Source organism: Ahaetulla prasina, chromosome 4, assembly GCF_028640845.1.
Source record: "Ahaetulla prasina isolate Xishuangbanna chromosome 4, ASM2864084v1, whole genome shotgun sequence".
In the NCBI taxonomy this organism is placed as follows: domain Eukaryota; kingdom Metazoa; phylum Chordata; class Lepidosauria; order Squamata; family Colubridae; genus Ahaetulla; species Ahaetulla prasina.
The window spans coordinates 97,714,408-97,740,693 of record NC_080542.1 but is presented as its reverse complement, the minus strand read 5'-3'; the positions used below and the strand labels follow the sequence as shown (position 1 = coordinate 97,740,693).

At 37.6% G+C, this 26,286-nt stretch overlaps 1 protein-coding gene across 6 annotated transcripts in view; it reads right to left on the bottom strand.

The window, feature by feature from the left end:
- Positions 1-26,286, bottom strand: part of ZNF385D (zinc finger protein 385D) — a 252,810-nt gene that overhangs the window by 135,595 nt on the left and 90,929 nt on the right. For 4 of the 6 annotated variants that reach the window (XM_058181908.1, XM_058181903.1, XM_058181905.1 and 1 more), the window contains one exon: positions 9,561-9,671. The exons of the other annotated variants lie outside the window; for them this stretch is intronic. In XM_058181908.1, the coding sequence (XP_058037891.1) occupies positions 9,561-9,671 (111 nt within the window). The remainder of the gene's footprint in view (positions 1-9,560; positions 9,672-26,286) is intronic. 6 annotated transcript variants of the gene reach the window in all.

Sequence of the window (26,286 nt, the reverse complement as noted above, 5' to 3'; positions counted from 1 at the left end):
CTAAGAATTTCTACATATCAGATACAAAAAAAATAAAATAAACCAAAACAAAAATGTGTTGGTTAGCTCTAATTTTTTTAAAAAAATAGGCATATGCAGCTTTAAATTATTTAAGCACTGAAATTGTAACATGCCTAATAATTAAAAAGAATTTGTTTCAATTGTTCTAACAAAAGTATGGCATTATGGTCAAGGTAATATTATTATAGAAATTGGTTTAGTTTCTAGTCTTTTACCATTATGTTGATATTATTTATAGTTTTATTCTAAATAATCAAACACCTACATTTCTGTCCTGCAGTCAAGTTTTAACTTCAGCGGTCTTCAGAGAATTATCTCTTCTAGACACTTCCACTATCTTCCACCACTTTATTGCACTTCTAGTATGCCTTCCCTTCCCTTCCCTTCCCTTCCCTTCCCTTCCCTTCTTTTCTCTGATAGTTATAATAAGAATCTGTACTAGATTAATTGTATAAATTGGTAAAATGTAAGACTGACCTTTATGCAAGAGATTAAAATAAAGGGTGTTGTATTATTGAAGTACTATAAATCAAAGGAAAAGACAGCTTCAGATTTGACTAGCTTGCAAATAGGTATATTTGCAAATTTAAACTAAATGTTTCTAGGACTGATTAGATGGTAGGTCTCTCTTTCTTGTTCTCTCTGTGCGTATTGTGTGTGCGGGGGTGGTGGTGTCTGTGGACATATGTAGCTTTATATGGTACTTTGATATATTTAGCAATTTAGCATGAACTGCAAAATTAGTGCAGCAGTGAGAATCTTGATGCAAATTGCATTTTTGCAGGCAAAAAGTAAATGCTTATATGCTACTCAGTAAATCCCCCTGCAAGGGTTGCAATCTCTCTACAAGCAAATCCCAACTGCATCACTTGATACTTAAATCTAGTTTTTCCTTGAATAAGAAGAAAGAAACAGACATACAAATGGTCTGAAGATTCACAGGCTTCTACAAAAAAAACAACATAAATGTTGGATCCTTGTGCTTTACTTCTCCTGGGAATTAGACCTTATAATTAGAAAACAGTTTCTTTGCTAAAACAATTTCTGTCAAAAATTATCTTTTCTGAAATGAATTGATTCTGAAAGCATTTTCCTACCCAAGTATAAAAGTAATTTCTGCTCAATGGTGCTATAAAAAATTCTTGTTGGGATTTACAGTTAGTTCCAACTTCAACTACAGAATTCATAGTTACACTGGACTTACAGTAAGAAGTTTTGTCTGCTTGCAAATTTCACATAAAGAATTGCATAATTCTTTTGCACTTTTGCAGTGTAAATCAGGAAACAGAAGAAACAAGCATGACCTAAAAATACATTAAATGTTAGCCAATCATTATATTGTGCTCAGATGCATATGTGAAAAAGATACATACATATTTTCTTCCAGTTTCTCCTCTGTTCTCAGTATAAACAGTCTAAGATAGAAATTGAGCATTAATCTATTTCATAATTTTCCTTATCTGGTCAAAATAATATCATAAGTCACTTCTATTTCATGCATAAATGAACAGGATCCTTCATAAAGATCAGGATCAGACTGTTGTGCATTGGACTGAGTTATTGATATATTATAAAAGATTATTTATTTCAAAATTTTAGTACTGTAGACATTTAGGTTTCATAGCATAGCATAGCACAGGCATAAGCACTGGATACTATGTTAAGTTATTTGTTCAACTCTCTTGCTGGAGTTGTCCCTTCTACTCCAATAATAGATTTTGCAGTTTACACTTTCAGAGGCCAAGTGATACATTCAAGCTAATAGGTTTGAATGTCCATAATAGCTTTGAGAAAGGATGAGGATTTTTGGAAGAAGTTGTGTTTTCGCCAATGTTTTTTTACTTATGACATTTTATATCCTCCTTTTCCCATAAACCTTTATTATTACTGCTTTCATAAAGAGACATACTCCTAACTAAGAAATCTGATAAGCATAAATGCCTTTTATAAAGTTTTATCTTTTAAATATATCCCATGTAATCTATGCTTCATAATATAAACTTTATGTATTTGGCATACATAAAGACAAAAGAGTTTAAAACAAAAGAGTTACACATTTAAAACAAAAGAGTTACAAAAAGTTTTTTTCCTGTAATTACTTGCTTTTTGAACAATTAGGCAATGTTTGAAGGTAGGCCCCAGTATTTTATGACATTTTTTAGGCCTCTGGAGGGCAATGAGGCATGCCTGATAACTTGGGAATTTTATGAAAAAATAATAGGTCATATTTTTTGGGGGGTTTTCAGAACTTGGGATAGGCTAGGTACAAATCAAATGTTTTAAGTTCTGCAGAAATTTTAATATACCTATTTTAAACTTTTGTATTATTTATTATTATTGAAATAAATTGGCAGTTGTGCCACCAATTCCACCACCATGATATGAGGCCTTTGGGAATTGAAAAATGATGGATAATTTTTATCTTAATCAAGCACTTTAAAGTAAAATCTAAATGTATTGAAGCAATACCTGGTTTTAATTTAATCCAGCTTTTCTATAAAACAATCCTAACCAAATCTGAATGTTAAGGCAAAATGTATAATACCAGATGTTCTTTTCACTTCTGATGAAAAGAGATTTCCAGTGAAAAGATGGCCAACTGACTATATGCCCAGGGAAGGATTCCTGAGGGTTTTTTCCTTGGAATTTAGCTTCTTCTACATTCTTTTCTTTTATGTAGACTGAGAGCATATGCACCAAGACAAATTCCTTGTGTGTCCAATCACACTTGGCCAATAAAAAATTCTATTCTATTCTATTCTATTCTATTCTATTCTATTCTATTCTATTCTATTCTATTCTATTCTATTCTTCAACTATCAACATAAGAAACCGGTATACCTTTAGTTTATTTTAAATAAAATAAATAATTCCTAAAAGGTTAGGAAAAGTCGCAGAATTATACCTCTGATATAGCAAAGGTCTGCAGATAGCTTCAGGAGCTTGCTTTGAAGCAGCTTGGATGCTGAAAGGAGGGGGGAGGGTTGCAGCAATCAGTTCTTGGTTGAAGAAGCTCTCCTCCTGGGGCAGCTCACCACCCCATCAGCGGCTTCTCCTTCTCCTGGCTGCTCCAGGAGCAGCTTCTGTCTCTTAGCAGGAAACTGGAGGACTGGAGGATAGCGCAGCTCCTCACTCATGGAGATCCACTGGTGGGGAAGTGGTCGCAGTAAGCGTAAGAGGCGCGCTGGCCAGGAAGCAGTCATGCTCCCTGGTGGTAGAGGGTTGCACCAACCTTTGCTGGCACAAATGGCTTGCCCGCCTTGCACTCTGGGCAGCATCCAGCATGTCAGCCTCCAGTCCTGCTGGGGCAGCTTGCCTCCCCGCAAGCAGCTTTTCCTTCTCCTGGCTGCTCCAGGAGCAGCCTCTGTCTCTTAGCTGGCACAAACGGCCTGCTTCTGCAGCTTCCCACCACCCTCTCTACCTTGCCAGCTGCTCATGGTGCTGCTGAGGAAATGGCAGCATGAGAACTACTGTTGCTGGGGGCAATGCAGTGGCAGTTGCAGGAGCAGTAGGCCAGAACTTCCCTCCCTCCCTCCCCTGGAGGCCTGGGGCTATGCCGGAAGCCTGCTCAAATGGGGAGAGAGGGAAGTCCCAGCCCACCCATCCTTGCCACCACTGCCCCCTCACACTTGATCAATCTGCTCCTTTCAGAAATTTGCTTTTCTTCCAATGCCAAGAACCCAGCTTTCCTTATAAATATAGGAGTATAAATTCAAACCATATTTTTTGGAGTATAAGATGCACTTTATTTTGGGAGGAGGAAAATAAGAAAAAAAAATTCTACCTCTGCCTACCAGCATCCATCGGTATTCATCTGGCTAGCATCCTTAGCAAACAGCCTGGTCAGCTTCAGCACTTTAGCCTGATTCAGCACAAGCAGCTGACTGGCGGGTGGATCACCTCCTGGAATACCCCCAACCAGCTGTTTCCAGAGATGAACTTTAGCAACAGGTTTAGCAGCTGGTTGTGAGCGTGCACGCGCCTTTGCAAAGAGAAGCTCTTTTCCAAATGGAGCTTTTGGAGGCTTCCTGAGAGGCTCTCTGTTTGATAGGCTGAATTGGCAGCCTCAAAAAGCTCCAAAAGCTCCATTTGAGAGGATGCACTGAGGCCAGCAGGTGGGGGCCAGTGGGTGGGCAGGGCTACATTTGGTGTATAAATTTTCACTCTCTTTTGGGGGGAAAAATGTGTCTTATACTCCGAAAAATACGGTATGTGTTTTCTTAACTGAATCTAAACAGCAGTCTCTTAGATATCTTCACAATGTAATGTTAAATTTATAATTACTGACAAAGAATAAGAGGACACCAGTATAGATCTATTTCAAGCTATTTAGCTCTCATCAGCTAGCCATATCCTTCTGGGATTCAAACCGAGGCTACTTACATATTAGGTAGATGCATTAACCTGTAAGCCATGGGCTGTCCTGGATTTGTTGATTATACCAGGGGAAAGATTAAGTGTTTTTTATAAGGGCAATCTGGTCTACCCAAATATAGGACAGAGCATGCTGCCATGTAATGTACATATAATTTGAATTACAAGTTTCTTCTCTACCAGGCCCTGGCAATAGAGGTTGCTAGACTGATTTTATTTTTTTAATTCTCAAAGAGATTATTATCTCCTTTGTTTTGTCAAATAAAGTCTTTATAATAATTCCTTATTTGTCTGTATTATTTTAGGGAATTTCTGCCTAAAATATTGGGGGCGGGGAGAGAATAGGAGAATGCATGTCTTGCTGGGCAAGAAAATCTAAAGCATTCGTGTCATTCTGACTTCCTAGAAATTAGAGGGACGCTAGAAGGAAGAGTTATGAAGCAAAAGGAATGGAATACAATGTAGGGAGAACTGTGTTAGAAACTAAAGTGTAACTTGAGGTAAGACCGCCTTTCAGTTGAGGGTTTTCTTAGCAATAGTACAGAAATAATTGGTCACTGCTTTCTACTGAGTTGTTTCTTAACTTTCAAACTTGCCTGCAGTTTTGATGTTTTTAGATGGATATCCATTCAGCTATTAACCAGCTATTAACTCTCTGAAAGATCAACTTCTGGTTGCTGCCATATAGCTGGAGGGACATAGCAAACTTTACAGTAATTCTTTTTCAGGATCCCTTAAAGGGATTCACCAGTTGAGGCAGGTATCCTGGTTTCCAGAAGGGAGGGAGGAAGGAAGGAAGGAATGAAGGGAGGGATTTTTCTGATTATATCCAATAGGAAAAAAAATAACTAAAAAGATTAATAGCATGAAAATAAATAGTCTTGAAGCGAATATCAGAATCACATTTATTCAATTATATGTAATATCCATCCTTTTATAACTTTTGTAAAAGCTGAAATTCTAATATTTATATTTGATAATATAAATATTATAAACAAGATGCTGACATTGCTTTAAACATTATCTGCAAAAATCCATATTGATTTTGTTACCTTTTGAAATGTGAAACATTAATGCAGCATGTTACTATAAATAACTAATTTTGTACAACTCACAGATCAACTAGGACACATCTGGAAAAGTATTTATTTATTTATTTGCTGGGGTTTATATGCTACTCTAATCAGAAATAACTCTGACCATAGGCAATTTTCATTCTGCCTACTGGGCCATGGTGGCTCAGGCTGTAAGATAGCCTGTTATTAAAACACAGCAGCCTGCAATTACTGCAGGCTCAAATCCCACCAGGCCCAAGGTTGATTCAGCCTTCCATCCTTTATAAGGTAGGTAAAATGAGGACCCAGATTGTTGTGGGGGGCAATAAGTTGACTTTGTAAATATACAAATAGAATGAGACTATTGCCTTACACACTGTAAGCCCCCCTGAGTCTTCGGAGAAGGGCGGGATATAAATGTAAATAAATAAATAAAAAATAAAATACCTGAGAAATATTTTGATAATTAGGTAGACATTGCATCAGTTAAACTTCAGACTAAATCTAGTTTATTATTTCTCATTTCAGTCTATCATCTATTAACTTATTTATTTATTTATTTGATTTCTATACTGCCCTTCTCCCGAAGGACTCAGGGCGGTGTACAGGCAAGAATAAAACAGACGGTACAATATACAAATTTAAAATGCAGTTAAAAAACTTATTTTAAAATTGGCCTGAGAAGTAACTTAGAGTATAAATAGCTACTTGCTGGAGAATGAGACTCCTTGTTTCATTGAACTTGCAATTTTTATTTTTATCTTTGATTGATTTTTATTATAATTCCTTTGATCATTGTGAGCTATCCAGAATCATTGAAAGTTGGAACACAAACAAGTGTAATAAATTTATTATAGTTAGTTATATAGATGTTTATCCTGGATTTTTTTTTAATCCAGTCCTTCCTGAGGATTTGGGATAGGCAGAAAGTGTTATTTGTTAATATCAATGGTACTATTGAAGGCTGTAACCTATTACAAGTGAAGCTGTCTTTTACATTTGACTGATGGTGATTTTGTCAATGCTAGTAATGTTCAAGTGGTGCTCCAGATGTTTTGGAATTGTACTCAAGGCACACAAAAATGGGGACAGAGAAAAAAAGGGTGGGACTCGGGAAACCCATATTTTAAATCAACAAAAATTCTAGGATGAATGGAGTATATTTATTTGTCTTTCTTTTTTAATTAAATATTTGAAAGAAAAATGTGATTGATGTTTGGAAAATATGTTTGATGTTTAGACAAGGAAAAACATGTAAAAAGAATAAAAGAGTAAAATACAAATAGTAGGAAACAAATAAATAAACAAGGGCTCTGAAATATAAGAGAAATTATAGTGTGTGTGTGTGTGTGTGTGTGTGTGTGTGTGTGTGTGTGTGTGTGTATACCCTAATCTAATATTCATTATCTATAATTTATAATATGTATTATGTCACTTTAAAATAATCCTAAGAATCACTATTAAGCTTTACTTTAGGAATACATATTAAAAACCAAGGATAACATAGTATATATCACTAATTCGAATTATAAACTATAATAAACTGAATAATACCAGGAATCTAATTTTCCATGCAGCTGAAGTTAAGAAAAAACCAAGTTTAGAGTATGTTATAAATATAGTCCATTAAACAATTTCAAATTAGAATTGAATTCTACATTGAATTCACTTTTAAGTTTTTCCAAACATCAAACACACTTCCACACAACATACTTCAAAGAAAAGAACCAAACCTTTTCAAATTTAATAACCTGGCAGCAATTAACATGTATAAAAACTAATACAGTACAGGTGGTCCTCGAATTACGATCACAATTGAGCCCAAAATATGTGTTGCTAAGTGAGACATTTGTTAAGTGAATTTTGTCCCATTTTATGATCTTTCTTGCCAAAGTTGTTAAATGAATAATTGCAGTTGTTAAGTTAGTGACACGATTGTTAAATGAATCTGGTTCTCCAATGACTTTGCTTTGAAAAAAGGTGATCGTATGACCCTGGGAACTGGACCCTGGGATCGTATGACCCTGGGACACTGCAACTGACATAAATATGAATCAGTTGCCAAAAGTGTGAATGTTGATCATGTGACCATGAGGATGATGCAACGGTTGCAGTCACTTACAAAATGCCATTGTAACATTGAATGGTTCCTAAATGAATTGTTGTAAGTCGAGGATTATCTGCATAAAATGTCTGGTTTACTAAAAGTGGAAAAAAATGTCTGGTTTACTAAAATTTAATAAAAATATTCAAGTTGAAATGAGAATTTAACTTTCAAAATTTGTTTCATTATAATATGAATTATTTTTTAAAATTGCTCATCCTTACAACAGTATCATCATGCATCAAAATCATTTGATCTGCTCATTTACATTTACATTTAAAAAAAAAATGAATTATCCAATTTAATGATCAGTAATACAGAGTAATATAGAAAGAAAACATCCTATACCAATTTACTGTTAGTATGCTAGTTACAGCAAATATAATATTCTTATTACATTGAAACCACCCATTTTTGCATCTCTTACTACATTCAATCTTTTTCAAAACTGCAGCATGACATGTAATTTCAAATTATCAAAGTATTTTTCTGTATCAAGAAAAATAATTTCAAAACTTTTAAAATTTAATTTTAAAAAATCTTTTATCTTTCTGAGAATATTGAAATGTGTCTAATTTATTTATCATGTACATCTTCAGGATAAATCCAGTCTGATCACTTCAATCATAAATACATTTTTTTATTGCCATGAACAGTTTTATTCGAAAATAGGTCTATGTGACAGTTGTTTTTCTTACAAATTTTATAAATCAAACAAATGAAGACTTCCTTCCATGAAGAGAGAAGTTTTTCACCTTAACTGTAATCCTAAACTTAATCTATTTTTTAATCTTAAATGAATGGAGCATATTACTGTAAGAATTTTGTGAGAATGTATACTCCAAAGAATGGTGGGAATGAAGGAACAATAAAAGGTAAAAATAAGCAAGATTTTTTTGGGTGCTCCTCCTTTAATAATTGCCTTTCATATTGTCTATTCTTTTTTAAAAAAAGCTTTGGTGAGTATTCCTTTTTCTTTAATAGTGTACAGTATATCCTACTATTGAACAACATATTATGGAGATATAATATTTTGCTCAACATATATGGAGATATATTCCAATTTCAATAGAATATATCTCAAAAAATCTTCACTTGTTGATAATATTTTAGACAACTCTTTAAAATGTTTAGAATAATTAAATCAAAATAATACTTTTATGGAAAAATAATAATGAACTATAATATACAATAATGTTTATTTGGTCAATGACCAGCAAAATTTAAACATACAAAGCAATAGTAAAAGCAGATGAGTGAGATAAGGTACTAATATAACAATATGTTCAAGTCTGTATAATAAAAATGTAACTTATGGTACTATAATGGCATGTTAATGTTAATTGTGTATTTATTATTTGCTTCAGAACTTGCATTGGAGATAAAGAGCACAAGAAGATTACATTTTCTGCTATCTATTTTAATGCTTCTTTTTCCCCCAGCACAAATTTATATTCACTAAATCTGGAGAAAGATGGATGTGATATTAGGCTTTAAACCACAGAAGATAGGTGTGCCATGAATTTATTCACAAATAGAATGACATGTTTTGATATAAAGCAGTCCATAAAGGGCTGTACTTTTTGCATTCCTGCCACTAAAATTGAGTTTGAAGAATAGATTTTGGTAATAAAGTAGTCAAATTCTATTATTACTGAAATTTTAGCAGCTACAATAGAATACATGCAAAACTAAGCATAAACAACCGCAGGTATAGATCCCAATTCCCTAGAGATGAATACCAAATGTTAAGGAAAGCAGTTGCAAGAGGAGCAAGTAGTCATCATACCACTTGGAATGAGAAGGCAACAATATATATGCATAAAACAAAATAAAAATTTCAAATCTCAGAATAGTAATCCACGAATAAAAGCTGTGGCAATAGATATCAAGAAATCACATACAATATATCCATTATTCTAATGGAACATGCTATCACACAACTTTCATTGGAAAAATACATATATTTAATGCATGCATGTTAAAGATATAACTTATTTACTTACATCTGAATTAAATCTCAATTGGCATATGTTGCAAGATATGATTTGCTTTCTTCTGTGAGGAAGAGGAACCCCAAATGTATGATTTATTACAGCTTTTTGAATTGGATCCATCTGCAATAAGAAGGGGAAAAAATGTTTTCTAGGCATTAAGCTACCATTGTGAACAAGATTAAATTAAATTTGTGCACTTCCCAAATATGGGACCTATACTTTTTGTATATGTTTGTACAAAGATAGGTATGTGTATGTCTATTCATATGTGTTTATACCTGTGTTTGAATGTAGCAATGAAGAGTGAGAAGGATATAAATAAAGAAAGAGTATATGAATCAAGAAGAATAGAATGACTGAGACAATTGAAGTTAGATGGAATTGAGATCCTCACAGATAGAATTAAAACAGTACAGGTTAAGTACAGAAGATGAGGTAGAAAGAAAGATAATTTTTAATTACAGAAATGTACAAAATAGTATAGTAAGTGATCCTTGGTGTGAATTAGTTCTAGATTTAGTTTGACTTCCTTATCCTGTCCTTTCTTTAATTTTCTTTGCTCACTACTCACTGTTTTCAGTACTTTGTATAGTTGCTGGTACATATATCACATCAAATCCTATAGATACTATATATGTTGGGAACACTATCTTAACTTTTATCTAGGAAATTAATGGATGAGAAACTATTCCTGGAAGAAAGCTCTAAGAAAAATTGTAACATTCTAATATAATTCCAACATTCTCACTTGTCTATCATGATTTCATTAAATGTTGCAATTGATGGAGTTATATGTGGAAAATAATTCTTTCTTGATAAATCAAACTACATTTGTCCAAGTAGAAATGTCTACATCCAAATCCGCTTTTCCTGATCACTTTAGTTAACATGCAGCTCTGTTTGCTTAAGACCTAAACAAAACCATGAAAGTTATATTTAAAAGAAACAGTTTATTGCCCATGTGGAGAAATGATGGGGTTTTTTTCTTCATCATAATCACGTAAGTGCTGTACTTATTCATTTTTCCTACAAAGATTGAATTAGGTGAATTCAGTGGTATCTCCCAAAAGACTAGATCACAGTGCCTAGTATTAGGATGCCTCAGTTTTAGTTCCATAATAATTAATGACTACAGTATGGTGTCTTATTTATAGTGAATGACTTCAAACTTCCTTCATCTTTTTCAGTGTTTATTTTATAGAGTGGAAGCAGCCTAACTTTTGTGTTTCATATAGCTCTTATTTACAAAATATACTTGAGAGTAGGCTCATTGAAAGCATTAGATATATAAAAATATATATCATAACTTTCATCTATTGAATATGTTAAGTTCGGGCAATGAAGAGGCAGGAGACCAACGAGTGGCAACAGCTCTTTAGTTTATTGTGACCCAGCAAAAGACAACCGGCAAAAACTCCTCTTTAAATACTCTTTTGGCTGAGGCTTCAACCAATCAGCAAAGTGCAATTTTCCCGCCCAAAATTCCCTCTCGAAGTTCAAAATACATTACACTCCTTCCCTCCCAGAATGCTTTGTACCTCTATTTACATAATATTTACATGCTATCTCTCTACGTAGTCATGCAGGTAGACAGGGCGTCTCCTAACTCTTTCTGACCTGCGCAGTTCATTTTCTGGGAGAGAGTCGAGCTGGTCGGAGGGACTGTTTGTTCCTCCCAGCTCCTCCTCTAGGCCGTCCGGCCCTGGATTATTGGCTGAATCGTTCCTGTTGCCTTCAGGAGGAACCGGTTGGCGTCGCTGGACTTCATCGGAATCAGATAAGTCCTCCGCTCACCTCGGGTTTGAGTCAGCTGCAGATTCAAACAATTGGTAGTCAGGGCCTGGTTGTTTGGTTTCTAATTTGTTTGGTATACGTTTTCTTAGCTGGTCTATGTGGTGTTTCCATACCCGGCCGTCCTCCATGTCTACTACGTATGATTTGGGTCCGGTTATGCCCAAAATTTCCCCCTTTAACCATGTTGGGCCCTCGCTATAGTTGTGTGCCCATACTAGGTCACCCACTGTCATTTCCCTGGTTTTTCCTTGAATACCCTTGTACCCGTCTGGGGTATAAGTTGGGTTTAGTCGGTCTAGCGGGCACCTGAGTTTCCTGCCCATTAAAAGTTCTGCTGGGCTGCGGCCAGTTGTTACACAAGGGGTCCTATGTTGGACGGCCAGGAAAGTGTCTATTTTCGTTTGCCAGTCGCCTGGACTTATCCTAGATAGCGCTTCCTTGGTGCTCCGAACGAAACGTTCTGCAAGTCTGTTCATCGCCGGGTGGAAAGGTGCCGAGAGGACATGTCTGATACCCTCTCCCGCTAGATACCCCTCAAACTGATTTGCCGTGAATTGTGGGCCGTTGTCAGAGACTAGGGTGTCGGGCAGGCCGTGTGTTACGAATAGATGCCTTAGGACTGTGATTACTGCTTCAGCCGTTGTGCTTTTCATGAGGATTATTTCCAACCATTTGGAGTAGGCATCTACCACAATTAAAAAGGTCTGCCCATGGAACGGCCCCGCAAAATCTATGTGAATTCTGGACCAAGGCCCCTGGGGTTTCTCCCACTCTCTAACTGGGGCTGTTGGGGGTAGCGACCTCGACTCTTGGCAGGATTGGCATTTCCCTACCCTGTCGCTGATGTCCTTATCCATTAAGGGCCACCATACATAACTCCTCGCTAAACTCTTCATCCGCACAATCCCTGGGTGGCCCTCATGCAACAGTTCCAACACATTTTCGCGTAATTTTTCTGGGATAACTACCCTATCCCCCCATAACAGACACCCCGCTTGAACAGACAGTTCTGATTGTTTTTTCGCAAAGTCTTTGAAACGCTCGCCCGGCGCAGCGGGCCAACCCCTTTGCACCCAACCGATCACAGTCCGAATTGTAATGTCTCTATACGATGCCCTAGCCACCTGCTTGGATGTGACTGGGCCAGAGTCCAAAGAGTCAATTAGTAAGACGGGTGTCCCTGGGGTGGGGTCCTCAATTGTCTCTGGTAGAGGGCATCTGCTCAGAGCATCCGCATGCCCTAAGTCTTTTCCTGGGCGGTAGAGCAATTTGTAGGAGTATGCTGCTAGGAAAATAGTCCATCGGGTCAGCCTGGGAGAAAGTGCCACGGGCGTTGGGCGGTCACCCGCTAAAAGCCCTAGAAGGGGTCTGTGGTCCGTGACTATCTCGAAATTTCGTCCGAATAAGTATTCGTGAAATTTCTTAACCCCGGAGACTATGGCCAATGCTTCCCTATCTAACTGGCTGCAGTTCCTTTCCGCAGAGGACATAGTCCGGGAATAATACGCTATAGGGGCTTCTGTTCCATTCGGTAACCTGTGGCTAAGCACTTGTCACCCCATATGGTGAAGCGTCGCAAACTAGTACTAGTGGCAACGTGCCATTGTACTGGATGAGGAGGCTATCGCTGGACAAAAGGTTTTTTACCCCCTCAAATGCCCTAGCCTCTTCTTTTCCCCATGACCACACAGCTTTCTTTGCTAGCAACTTATGTAGCGGCTCGGCTACTGTTGCTTTATTCTTCAAGAATACCGCATAGAAATTAACAAGCCCCAAGAATGCCTGTAATTCTGTTTTATTTTTGGGGGCTGGGGCCTTTCTAATGGCCCGTACCTTGCTCTCCGTGGGGTGGATCCCTTCCCTGTCTATCCTGTATCCTAGGAATTCTACAGATTTCACCCCAATATGGCATTTGTTGAGCTTAACCTTAAGCCCCGCAGACCTAAAAATGCCCAACACCTTTCTTAGTTTTACCCCGAGTTCCTCTAAGTTTTCCGCTGATACCAAGACATCATCGAAGTATGGTACCACTCCTGGCAGGCCCTGTAATAATCGCTCCATTAGGTTCTGGAAGAGCCCTGGGGCCACGCTAACTCCGAACTGGAGTCGCGTACATTTGAAAGCCCCACGGTGCGTGACGATTGTCTGCGCCTCAGCTGTGCTACTATCTACAGGTAGCTGCTGGTAGGCTTGGGCCAAAACGAGTTTGGCGAAGACCTGCCCTTGCCCTAATGAGTGTAGCAGATGTTGCACCACTGGAATGGGGTATGCACTTTTCTGCAACGCTTTGTTAAGCGTTGCTTTGTAGTCAGTGCAAATTCGGACCGAACTGTCCGGTTTGACTGGGGTCACTATGGGTGTCTCCCATTTTGCATGGTCGACGGGGACTAATAATCCCTGGCTTACTAACTTGTCCAATTCTCGGTCAATTTTAGGTTTTAGGGCGAATGGGACCCTCCTAGCCTTTAATCGGATAGGAGCGACTTGGGGGTCGAGGTTGAAAGAAATAGGGGTCCCTACGTACTTGCCCAGGCAATCTTTGAATACGTCCTCGAACTCCTTCAGTAGTTCGTCTCTGAGGATGACGTCGCTCCTGTGGACCCCGGTCACTCCCATACCCAAAGCTCGGAACCAGTCCAACCCTAGCAAACTTGGTAGAGTTCCGTTTACTATGGTGATCGGCAGGGTCTTTGTGAATTGTCCATATTTGACTTGGACAGCTGTAGCTCCTCGAACAGGGATCCGATTCCCCTGGTAGTCCTGCACCCTCAGCTTCTGGGTTTGTAGCTGACGTTTAGCGATCGCTGGCAAGTCTCTCACGATGGTGTCCCAGGACATAATTGTGATTGACGACCCAGTGTCTACTTCCATGGGACACGGCACCCCTTCAACGTAGACTTGGGTAAATATCTTCTTCTCTAGTCGTGTCGATGCGTGGCCCACTCTCACAGTGGTCTGGTTTAACTTCGCGCCCTTTTTAAATGGATCAATCCCTGGCCGCTTCGCTGCTCCCGCGCTCTGATTGGTCGGTTTGAATTTTTGGCGGGAAGGTTGGGGGGGTCGGCAGGCCCGAGCTATGTGTCCTTTTTTTTCACACCGCCGACAAACCGCATCCTTGAATCTGCAGTTTTGCCATTGGTGTTGCCCCCCACAGCTCACACATTCGTCCCGGTCACCTCTCTCCAGCCTCCCGGTGTGGAACACCTCTTCCTCTTCCTCACCTTCCAATTCGGCCTGGACTTCCTCACTGTGGACTGGTGTAGTCTTTGTCCTGGCACCCTGCGCGTTTGGCTTTTGCAAGGTCTCCGCCGCCTTGGTGGACATCTCATGAGCTCTGGCTTTGTCCAGGGCTATTGCTAGAGTCAGGTTGCTTTTAGACAGCAGCCGCCTTTGAAGTCTGATGTCTCTGACCCCACAAATGAGCTGTTCGAGTAAGGAGTCCTCTAAATCTCTGTACTCGCAGTGGTTTGCGGCTTTCCTCAAGGCGGCCATGTACACACTTATTGATTCGCCTTCTCGCTGTACCCGTCGCCTCAATTCGAAACGCTGGACGAACTTTGAGGGTACCGGTGCGTAGTGTGCTCGAAGTGTTGTTTGTAGTGTCTGCCACGGTACCGATTGTACCGGCGTTGGTTCTGAGAGTGACTCCGCCGTATCGAAGACCTCTGGACCGCAGTGGCTCAGGAAGTATGCTCGCTTCCAATTGTCCGAGACTCCCTGTAGTTCGTTCGCTTCGAGGAAACACTCGAAACGAGCCATGTACGACCCCCATTTTTCCTTGGCTGGGTCGAATGGCGCTGGCGGCATGTAGCTGGACATCGCTATTTTCCGCCTTCGCAAACTGGCTGGGTTAAGGAATTCCTGGTTCCTTCAGCTCTTTCTTTTGATCTCACTGCCTCAACATCCCATCCTCGTCGCCAATGTTAAGTTCGGGCAATGAAGAGGCAGGAGACCAACGAGTGGCAACAGCTCTTTAGTTTATTGTGACCCAGCAAAAGACAACCGGCAAAACTCCTCTTTAAATACTCTTTTGGCTGAGGCTTCAACCAATCAGCAACGTGCAATTTTCCCGCCCAAAATTCCCTCTCGAAGTTCAAAATACATTACAGAATAGATATCAGATGCCAAACTAAAAAATAAATAAATAAAACAGGAGAGGCAGGATGAAAGCTTGAAATTAAATATCCAGGAAAACTAGAATATAAACAGAAGACATGAGAAAATGTTTCCACAAAAAATTGCTGCGAAAAAAAATTGATATGAATAAGATATGGTCAGACAGGCATGCAGTTTCCTCAAGTCCTTTGGTTTCTGTTGATTTTGACTGGATCCCATAGCACTCTTTGCAGGAAAAGATCACAGAAGGATTTCAATTACATAGAAAAATTATCTAAAGTAGCAGAAAGCTTTTGGAATTTAGCATAGCAAAGCCTTATCAAGAAAAAATAAAATAGAACAATCAAGACTCTTCACCTACAGATTAGGATGAGCTTTAAAAAAAGTTAGGAGATCAGTTTCTCTCAGCTTTCCTGTTCTAGTCAGATTGCTACAGGCTAATTCATTTAGATAGGAAGGAAGTTCCAATTTTTCCTCTTTCCTTACAGAGTGATGAAGATACGTTGTGAATGCTGATTTACAGTTAGCAATCATACTTAAGAAAAGAGGAAATTTATTTTATTTTATTTATTTTATTTATTTATTTTGTCACAACAATATATGTAGGTATCATACAAAAAGATTATATAGTAAATAAACATATATACATATGGGTAAATATAAGGAGGTATAAGCATATATATAGGAAGGAGAAAAGAAAAAAAAACAATAGGACAGGAACACTAGGCACGTTTGTGCGCTTATGCATGCCCCTTATGGTCCTCTTAGGAATGGGGTGAGGTCAATAGTAGAAAGTTTTTGGATAAAACTTTTAGGATTATGGGAAGAGACCACAGAGTCAGGTAAAGTATTCCAAGCACTGATGATTCTGTTATAGAAGTCATATTTTCTGCAATCTAGATTAAAGCGGTTGACATTAAGTTTAAATCTATTAGTTGCTCTAGTATTATTGCAATTAAAGCTGAAGTAGTCTTTAACAGGAAGGACATTACAATAGATGATTCTGTGAGTTAAGCTTAGGTCTTGTCGAAGGCAACGGAGTTCCAAGTTTTCTAAGCCTAGGATTTCAAGTCTGGTGGGATAGGGTATTTTGTTGTTTTCAGAGGAATGGAGAACTCTTCTTGTAAAATATTTCTGGACACGTTCAATTGTATTGATGTCAGAGATGTGGTGAGGGTTCCAAACTGGCGAGCTGTATTCTAGAATTGGTCTTGCAAATGTTTTATATGCTCTGGTTAGTAGTGTGGTGTTTTTGGAAAAGAAGCTACGCAAAATTAGGTTTACAATTCTTAGAGCTTTTTTTGCTATGTAGTTGCAGTGGGCTTTGGCACTTAGATCATTTGACATGAAAACTCCAAGGTCTTTGACAGGATGGGGGTCATCTGTAAGGTAATGTCCATCTAGTATGTATTTAGTTTTTGGGTTCTTTTTTCCTATATGTAAGACTGAGCATTTGCTGGTTGAAATTTGGAGCTGCCAATTTTTAGTTGCCAAATTTTAGTTGCCAATTTTTAGCTGCCAAATTGGTCTTAGGAAGTTAAATATTGTTCAACTAAGTCCTGGATGGGGGGAAAAAAGATGCTATCTGGTTGATTTCAGAGTAGAGGATGAACTTCTCTGATTTGCAGGTTGTCTTAATGGCATCTAAGAATACAATACAATAGGTTCAATCAATCAGATTAGAGCTGGAAGGAACCTTGCATGGCGTCTAGTCAAACAAACAAGCAAGAACAACAGTCCTAGTGGTTCTACTAGTGGTGGAGCTAATAACTTCAATCTAATTAAGGCATTTCCAGCGAGTCCTTGGATGCCTTGCTTGTACCCACTAACAATCTTTAAATTCTTAAATCCACCCACTCAGTACTAAGCAGAGGTACGGGATTAAGATTCAACAGTAGAGATCATAATTCCATAGACTGGAGAGACAAACAAACAGTAAAGGCTGAGGAGTAAACTGCTAGCTCTTTTGTGTTTATCTTATTGTTCTGTGCTTAGAATTCTGGATTATACCACAATTCTACTTCTGGGTTTACCTCACCATGTCTTTTGTCTCATCCCTGGATTTATCACTTGTTAATTGCATTCCTGGTTACAATTTAAGCTAAGACTGTATCTACATTAATAGCTGCTTTCTCAGGATTTTGGTAAGATGATATTTTTTCTTCTAAATGTTCTGCCAGAGCTTGCATATTACCAGATTGTTGCAGGCATTCAGCTTACTATCTTATTTGTTGGTACAAAGTGCTGGCTAAAAAAAAACCCAACCCTATTCCAAAAAGGGAGGGGAGGAAAGGAGGGGGGGGAGGGAAGGAGGGAGGAAGGAAGGAAGGAAGGAAGGAAGGAAGGAAGGAAGGAAGGAAGGACTATGAAAAGGTTAAAAGCATGAAAGGATACATTTTCTGAATCCATTGAAATCTAGAAATAGCCATTTGAATGTTGTTTGAAATCACTTTTCATACTAAACTATATGCCATACTAAACTATATGCCATACTAAACTATATGCCAGCTATTGATATCCTGATGAACGTAGGTGAAAACAATGTACCCAAAATATCTTTGGGACAACCATGACCCGAATAACTGAGAATCTCAGTAGACTATTAGGTGACTGCAATTTAAGGAGATTGGATGCTTCAGTTCATGAAAAAAATGTGTAACTCCAGGGTTTGCTGGATGTACTTTTATTGCTCGCAATTCCAGGATATATGATGGATACATAGTTCATAGATAGGTGATTGATGAAATGATCCAAGTTAAACTGTTGACTTGGAGGAGTACACTGCTCATTTCTGAGGGCAGCAAGGGTTATATTTTCCCATTTCTTCAGTATAAAGATTGAACCTTAGACATCCCCTGATGACAGGTTTTATGATCTTGAAACCATGGTGTCTTATGAGAGACAGATTTTTCCATTGTATGCTGCTAAGGCAGGAATGGTATTTGCCAGTAAACTGAAATGATCCTTAATATACGACTGCAGGCAAAATGTAGAGTTATTGGGGGAAGAGGGTTATTGTTCATTAGGAAGCAAATGATGGAAATGATAGAGCAAGAGTTTCTCACAGGCACATAGGGAGATATTGCTGAAAAGATTGAGATTTTATGTACTGACCCTTTGCAATATGTCATATTTATATTTGTCTGCATGGCTTAGTAATGTTTAATGTATTTTAAGAATATTACAATTGCATAATTACACAGCTAATATACATAATTACAATTGCATAATTACACCAGCCATAGAAAAAGTATTCTATATAACAAACTGATGTCTCTAACTTACAGCAAGAATGCGAATTATTCAGCATGCATTGCAGAGATGTGATAAGCAGGTTGGTAATGGTTTTGGGTTGGCTCTTCTGTAATCAACAGCACCCCAATGGCCTTTGAATTTAACAGATGCTTTTCTTTATGACTGCCCCATCTTCAGTAAGTATACTTTAGTGAATCCAAAATACTGCTGTATGTCCCCAAATTTTGTTAAATTATTTACATATGACAAAGGTTGTACGGTTTCACCAATAGGAACAAACTGATGAAATCATAATTTTGTAGCAGAGACATGTAGCATTCATGTCTACTGTCAAAAAGAGAAACTACTGGGTTCAAGGAATCAGGAGATTTTGATTACAATCTGCTTCAAGGACGTATCAGTGTCAGCATAACCTTGATTTTTGAAGTCCTATTGTAATTCATGTACAGATGTCTGGAGCTTCATATGTTGAATCAATATGAAGTATTTATTGAGGAACCTTTATTTCCTTTATTTTCTTACCAATACCCTACCAAATAAATACACAGTAACGTATTAATTTTCATTCATTCATTTTGTTACAGCTTATGTACAGCTGGAATTGTACAAGCTCCTAGAGAGTTTGGGTAAGATGCATGAAATTTCTATATCATGACACTGATAAAATCATACTTAACAGCAAGGAAGGAGCATGGACACTGCCATTAGGTAATTATTTCAGCCAACTAATAAGCAAGATGCCACCCAAACACTGTTAATTTGTTTTAGCATGAGCCAAAATGGATGGGTACACTTTATTGAATGAGAAAGTAATGGTAAAGATAAATGATCCTGAAAGCACTAATTATCTAAAATTAATTTTGGAAAGATTTCACAGATGCTTATTGCTTGTCTAAAGAGGACAGACAGAAATGATAGTGGTAGAGCAGCTTAACATTTTCAGGGTTAAGAAGCAATGGGTGCTAGAATCCCAGGGACAACAAAAGCTCTAAAGATGGTGTATAAGAAAAGGGAGTTAAAGGATGAAGATTAGTATATGGTACCTTAACTGTAATTAATCATGATTTATATAATTTATACTGTAATTAAATGTGATGTATATAATTAATAACATGAACATTATTATATTCATACATCCATTTTCATATATTGTAAGTAGACCATTCAAGCTGAGAAAATAATTTTTTACCAAGGAAATGTTGGAACATAATAACCCTCTGTCTAAAATACTGTATCAGTATTTACAGTTTTCGGCTGTCTTTAGATAAAGAATGAGTTAATACATTTCCAGATATAAAATTTATGGTAGGTCTTTCATCTTCTTTTGAAGATAATGGTTTGTTTCCACCAAATAAAGTAAATTTGGTAGTGGTAGATGAAGTCCTGTCCTCAATTTTGACAACAATCAAATAGAAAATGCCTTTATACTGTATGTCCATAAAAATGATTGCATGTGAATGATTACTCTGAATCCCAAATACTTGGTTTTATTCTGCCCTCATGGCCAGATTCCAACTATCACACTCTAATAGAAAACAATATCTGTACCAAGTGGTGGGATTCAATTTTTTTTACTACCAGTTCTGTGGGCATGGCTTGATGGGCATGGCAGGGGAAGGTTTCTGTAAAATCTTCATTCCCTCTCCACTCCAGGGGAAGATTGCTGCAAAATCCCCATTTCCTCCTGATCAGTTGGGACTCGGGAGGCAGAGAATAGATGGGGGTGGGGCCAGTCAGAGATGGTATTTATTGGTTCTCCAAACTACTCAAAATTTCCGCTACCAGTTCTCCAGAATTGGTCAGAACCTGTTGAATACCACCTCTGTCAGTACCTTAGGGTTGAACTGTGAGTTGTTGGAGCTCCCTGAATTCAGTTGTTTGTTTACAAAGGTCTTATTATCCAACCAAGTAATATTATCATGTTATGTTACATGGCTGAAACATTTGCAAACAAATAGACAAGCTGAGAGAACACCAAAAATTTCCCAGTGTCACACTAGTATGGATATACCCATTGTAAAGAATATAAAAACGAGGAGGAGTCAGTGAAGATCCATTGCGAAAGGAATAAACAGCAAACATAGCTTAAGCCCATATGAAGATATTTACAAAAAACACCTATTCCTAGCACCCCAAACTTTACATAAAGTTAAAAGAAGGAAAAGGGGAAGCATGTTCACATTTACAATATTCTGTTACTAAAGGCATCCTAATAAAGGTAGTTTTACACCTAGGCAGCATGTTTCCTAATCTGGTTTACCTTGGAAGGCTGACACCCAGTAATACCTGGCACTTCTTAAAATTTTCCAAGATGCCAACCACAATTCCTACTGTTACGTTTTGATAGATTTGTACCAGAAGTTTATATATCAAAAATAGACTTTTTTTCCTGAAAAACGTGTTGTTTACATAACAAAAACAAAAACAAAAAGCAGCCTACTAGCTAATTAACTGCAGTTCTCCTGGGATGTTAGTAAAAATGCGTGGAAATTGCAAAATGCTTGTGAAGGCTTGGCCAAAATTGAAGAAAGCTATGTTGTGCAATGCTAACGAATTGGTATAGGCAATATCAAAAATATTCCTAAACACATTAAAATTAAATATTTCTATCACCAGCTGAATTATGAAATATGTCATTCTTCAAAGAACAGATTAGTCAGAGAATGGTAAAATTAAATTCAAAATTTTGTACTGTAAAGGATCCTAAGAGTGACCTGACAAAATGAGCTTAAAAAGGATAAGCAGAATCTCATTTACCCCCAAAGTAGAGACTTGATCATATTTGATATCTCTGACACAACTCTTAATTCCACCATAAGGCACAAGAGTTCCTAAGCAGTGAATAGCATGTTACAAGAAAAATGCTTAATTTTTAGTGGGGGGGGGGGGTGGGAGAGATAAAAAGGAAGCAATATAAACTTGTTTTAATGTGAGACAATAATAATACAATCTTATACAAAGTTGTGTCCAATTCAGAGGTGGGTTTCAGCAGGTTCTGACCAGTTCTGGAGAACTGGTAGCAGAAATTTTGAGTAGATCGGAGAACCGGTAAATACCACCTCTGACTGGCCCCGCCCCCATCTATTCTCTGCCTCCCAAGTCCCAACTGATCAGGAGGAAATGGGGATTTTACAGCAATCTTCCCCTGGAGGGGGTGGGAAGGAGATTTTACAGTATCCTTCTCCTGCCATGCCCACCAGGCTACACCTACCAAGCCATGCCATGCCATGCCCACCAAGCCACACTCACAGAACCAGTAGTAAAAAAAATTGAAACCCACCACTGGTCTAATCCCAGTATCAATATCCTAGAATTGGTGAGAGGACATCTAAAAGCTATGATAAATTTATAATGCTATAAGGCAGAAACAAATGTCCAAAATATGTAATGTATTCTGCATCTATCCAAAATCAACAGGAAAAATGTCTATGGCTCTGCAGATCATAGAAGTTGCCATCTAGGGCCCACTCAATTGAGCTGAGAAATCAAATTTGACTTTAGAGAACTTCAGAGGCATTTGTACTATTAAAAGCTTGGATTCACAGAAAGTTGGCTGCCATAAGCAGAAAAAACAATCCTGCTAGAGCTTTTTTGTTTTGTTTTATTTTAGGATGCTTATTTCATTTTACTGAAAAAAATAGCAATGTATAGATTACAGAGCAAGCCATGGTTATACTGTTATCCCATGGTTAGGGTAAAATAATCCAATTAAGTGATCTGATAAATCACTTCTCTCAAGATATGCACACAGAGCCATGAATGCAGAAACAGCCAGAAGCAGCTATTGAAGCATCTGCATGATTCTTGCAAACAATATGCTTGGTTAATTATTTAAAGAAAGATGTTTCATTCACATTACTGTACATTGCAAAGCATCTCTTTCAAAATGCCTTTCAACAATCCTACCACTTTTACACACTTGCTCCCAAACAAAACAGATAATTCTTTCATAACTTATTGTAATGTTGGCTGCTTCTATAATTAGAAATGCTAATTATACTACATTACATACGATAGCTCTTTTGTCCAAAACATCAAAGTGATAGTCATGGCTGTTACTGGGTTGCAATGAGAATATATCAATAGTTCTTAAAACTGATTGCTACCTAACAAACAAATACCATACTTCCATCAAGTGGCAAAAGCAATGATATTACATAAGCATTATACAATAATACCTGGACAAATAGTTAATGACAGAACAGCTACAGCCAAATAATAGCTTTTTAATGACAGGATTGCCTTTAATCATTAATGGCAAACTAATATAATATCCTTGCAGGAGCCAGGATGTGGTTTATAGACCTCTTTAATTTCTATATAACTGGACCCTACAGGAAACATTCTTATTAAAATTTAAAAACAGTAAGAAAATATTTAGGGGTATTTTTTAAAAGTAAAAGTGGTAAACAATTAAGAGAAACTAGTTTTTTTTAATATATCCACTAACTTTAGTTACCAAAACTGTAGTCTAAGCTATAGAACAACACTTCAACCTGCTAATCCAGTAATGGCTAACCTTTTTGCCATTCCGTGCCTGGAGGGGTGGGTGGGGGGATGGCTTGCATGTGTGCCCACACCCATATTTCTATGTACCCCACCCCCCGCGCAAGCATGCATGAGTTCTCCCCCCCATTTCTGGCACGCAATGGCCCGGTAGACCCGTTTTTGTCTCTCACATGGCTCCAGAGCTCTCACATGGCTCTATGAGCCACCCCCTATCCCCCCAAAACCCTCCAGAGCCCAGAAACAGCCCATTTACCAACTTCCAGTTGGACAGGAAGTGACATTTTTTTGCTGTCACCAGCATCCAGAGACTCCTAGAGAGGTTCATTTATCCAATGCATATTAATTTGAATCTTCTAATAGATTTAATCTCAGAAATAAGGAAAGATTTTATGAATGCAGGCTCTAATCAACTATTTTATACAAATGGCCAAAGATATCCAGGGTGATACACAAGTTATGAAAAGCATACCACTACATTTTATCCAGTGGTGGTATTCAGTCAGTTCTACTGGTAGCGGTGGCTGCAGGAGGCTCTGCCCACCCACCTAGACATCATCACATCCCATTTTTGACGGTCTACGCATATATAGAGGTGGCGTGTGCGTTCACATTTGCAAGCCCATAGCGAAAATAAGTGAATACCACCCCTGATTTTATCACACAAAAATGAACATTTCTAAACCCTTAATAGATATGTATCTGCCTGTATTCAATGTTTTATTTGCAGATACATAGACTGTAAAACAACATATACACTTTGGAAGACCTAATAAAGAGTGATTGACACATGAAATACTTACATAGCAATCCCTGAAACTGTTTCTGAATATATTTCATAGACAATGTTTTTTTTAAAATTATAAAAGATTTAGGTCCAGGATACATATTCTCTCATATCAACTTGTCTGTAAATATATATTTGGGAGCGGGGGGATAGCCAGTTTCATTTAGCAAATATTTATTTTCTTTTCCAATCAGTATAAATTGTAATATTAACTGCTGCTGCTGTAAATTGTAATGTTTACTTATTTATGTATTTAATTGATTTATATGGTTGTCATCTTGCATCTCTAGGCAGCTAGCAACACATTAAAAATATTGCAACCCTATGTCAATAAACATTTAAAAAATGTACAATGTCCAATAAGAACAAACCCAATATGTCAAAACACATAAGATCTTATTTAATGAGCCAATGTTTTATATCAGTTAATCTTGCTTTTTTTCTTTTAAAAATTTACATTACATTGATTCTAATTGTTGCCCAGCCCATCCCACCCTTCTGAAGTACATATTAAAAGGAGGAGAAAAAAACTTTTATGAAAACAAATAAATGCAAAATTATTATTATGTTTACACATGTCAGAAAAGGAAATAAATAGGATGGTTTTACTATTTGTTACAGTATATTCTATACTACTATAGGATATAATATTTACTGTACAGTAAATCCTATATCCTATAATATGATATATCCTATATCCTATAATATGATACAAATATACAATGTTATCAAAAAGTAAGATGACCAGGTACCATTTTTGAGAATTCAGTTGATAGCATAATAAATATGATTCCATCAGATCTTAATAGAATTCTTTAGAGTAATATTGAAACTTCAATTTGAGCATAATATACTGTCATAACAACCTTGAATTTTCCCTGAGCAGAATTGTGGGATATGAATTAATAATATTACAATAACAATTTAGTTGTGACACATTAATGACCAGTAAATACCATTCACAACAATGAATGAATTATTCACAGGATCTCAGAAACAATAAGCAAGCTTTCAGAGTATGCACCATTCTCCATAACTCTCCTAATCCATTAAATCTCTTTTCAGAACCAAGATTTCAATTACCATTTCCCCCCTCCGACTGACAGAGAAATGCGGGGGGGGGGGGGGGCGACATAATTGGGGAGAATGGGATGGAGAAATAAAATTTTAAAAAATCTGTCCACTTTGGATATCAAGTACCACTTATAGCTCTATGAATCAATATTTTGTCTATGGTTAATGGCTTTTCAAAATATAGGATTTTCTATCCTGAATGGGTAAACTCCAGGGGTGGGTTCTAATTTTTTTTACTACTGGTTCTGTGGGTGTGGCTTGATGGTCATGTGACAGTGGGTGTGGCTTGATAGTCATGTCATTAGGTAGGCATAGACAACTCAATGTCACTCATGTCAAGGGGTGCCTCGACTGGCCCCTCCCCTCCCAGCTATTTCTTGTCACACCCAGCCTCAACGTATCTATAGTTCTGCAAAAATGTTCTTTTTTCAACTTTATTATCTACATAATATAGATGCACTTTCATGGATCACTGAAAGGAGGAAATGGCTCACATGCTTTGCCCAAGAGTGTGATAGGTAACAGGCTTTTAAGGGGCTGCCAGAAAGAAGGGAGGGCAATGTATTTTCAAAAGCACCAGAAAGCAAAACAAAAAGCAATGGATGGAAACTGAAACTAAGGAGAAACTTCCTGACAGTGTGAACCAATATAGGTTTCAGTCATAATTTCACATATAAAATAGCCATTCGTGTATAATACAACCTGCATATTGTTCAAAACAGTCATTAGTATTATGGCTAATGTTTGACAGCAAGCCTAAAATCCACATTCCCTCCCCACTCCTGGGGAAGGTTATTTCAAAATCCCCATTCCCTCCCCACCTCAGTAATCTGCTCTGGGAAGGAATCAAACTTCCCCCTCTTCATTTCCCAAATAAAATATTACTCATAAGAAAAGGTCCCAGAGAAGCAAGGAAAAATCAAGCTGCTAACAAGGAACCTGCCTGGAATTCCACATTCCTGCCAGCTGCATAAAGGAAACTTTGTAAGCAGAAAATAGCTAGAAGCCGGAAGTTCGGCTCCATTTACAAGCAGGCAGAAAACTCATTCAAGACAGGATATTTCACAATGGAAATTGCCCAAACCTTTTTAGAAACACAAAGCCCATGTTGCACAAAGCCCAAAACTTCAAAACATAGAACCATATAAGAATCTCTCCTCTTATCCAGTTTGTTGTTCAGCTAACCCAGAAACAAACTGCTTC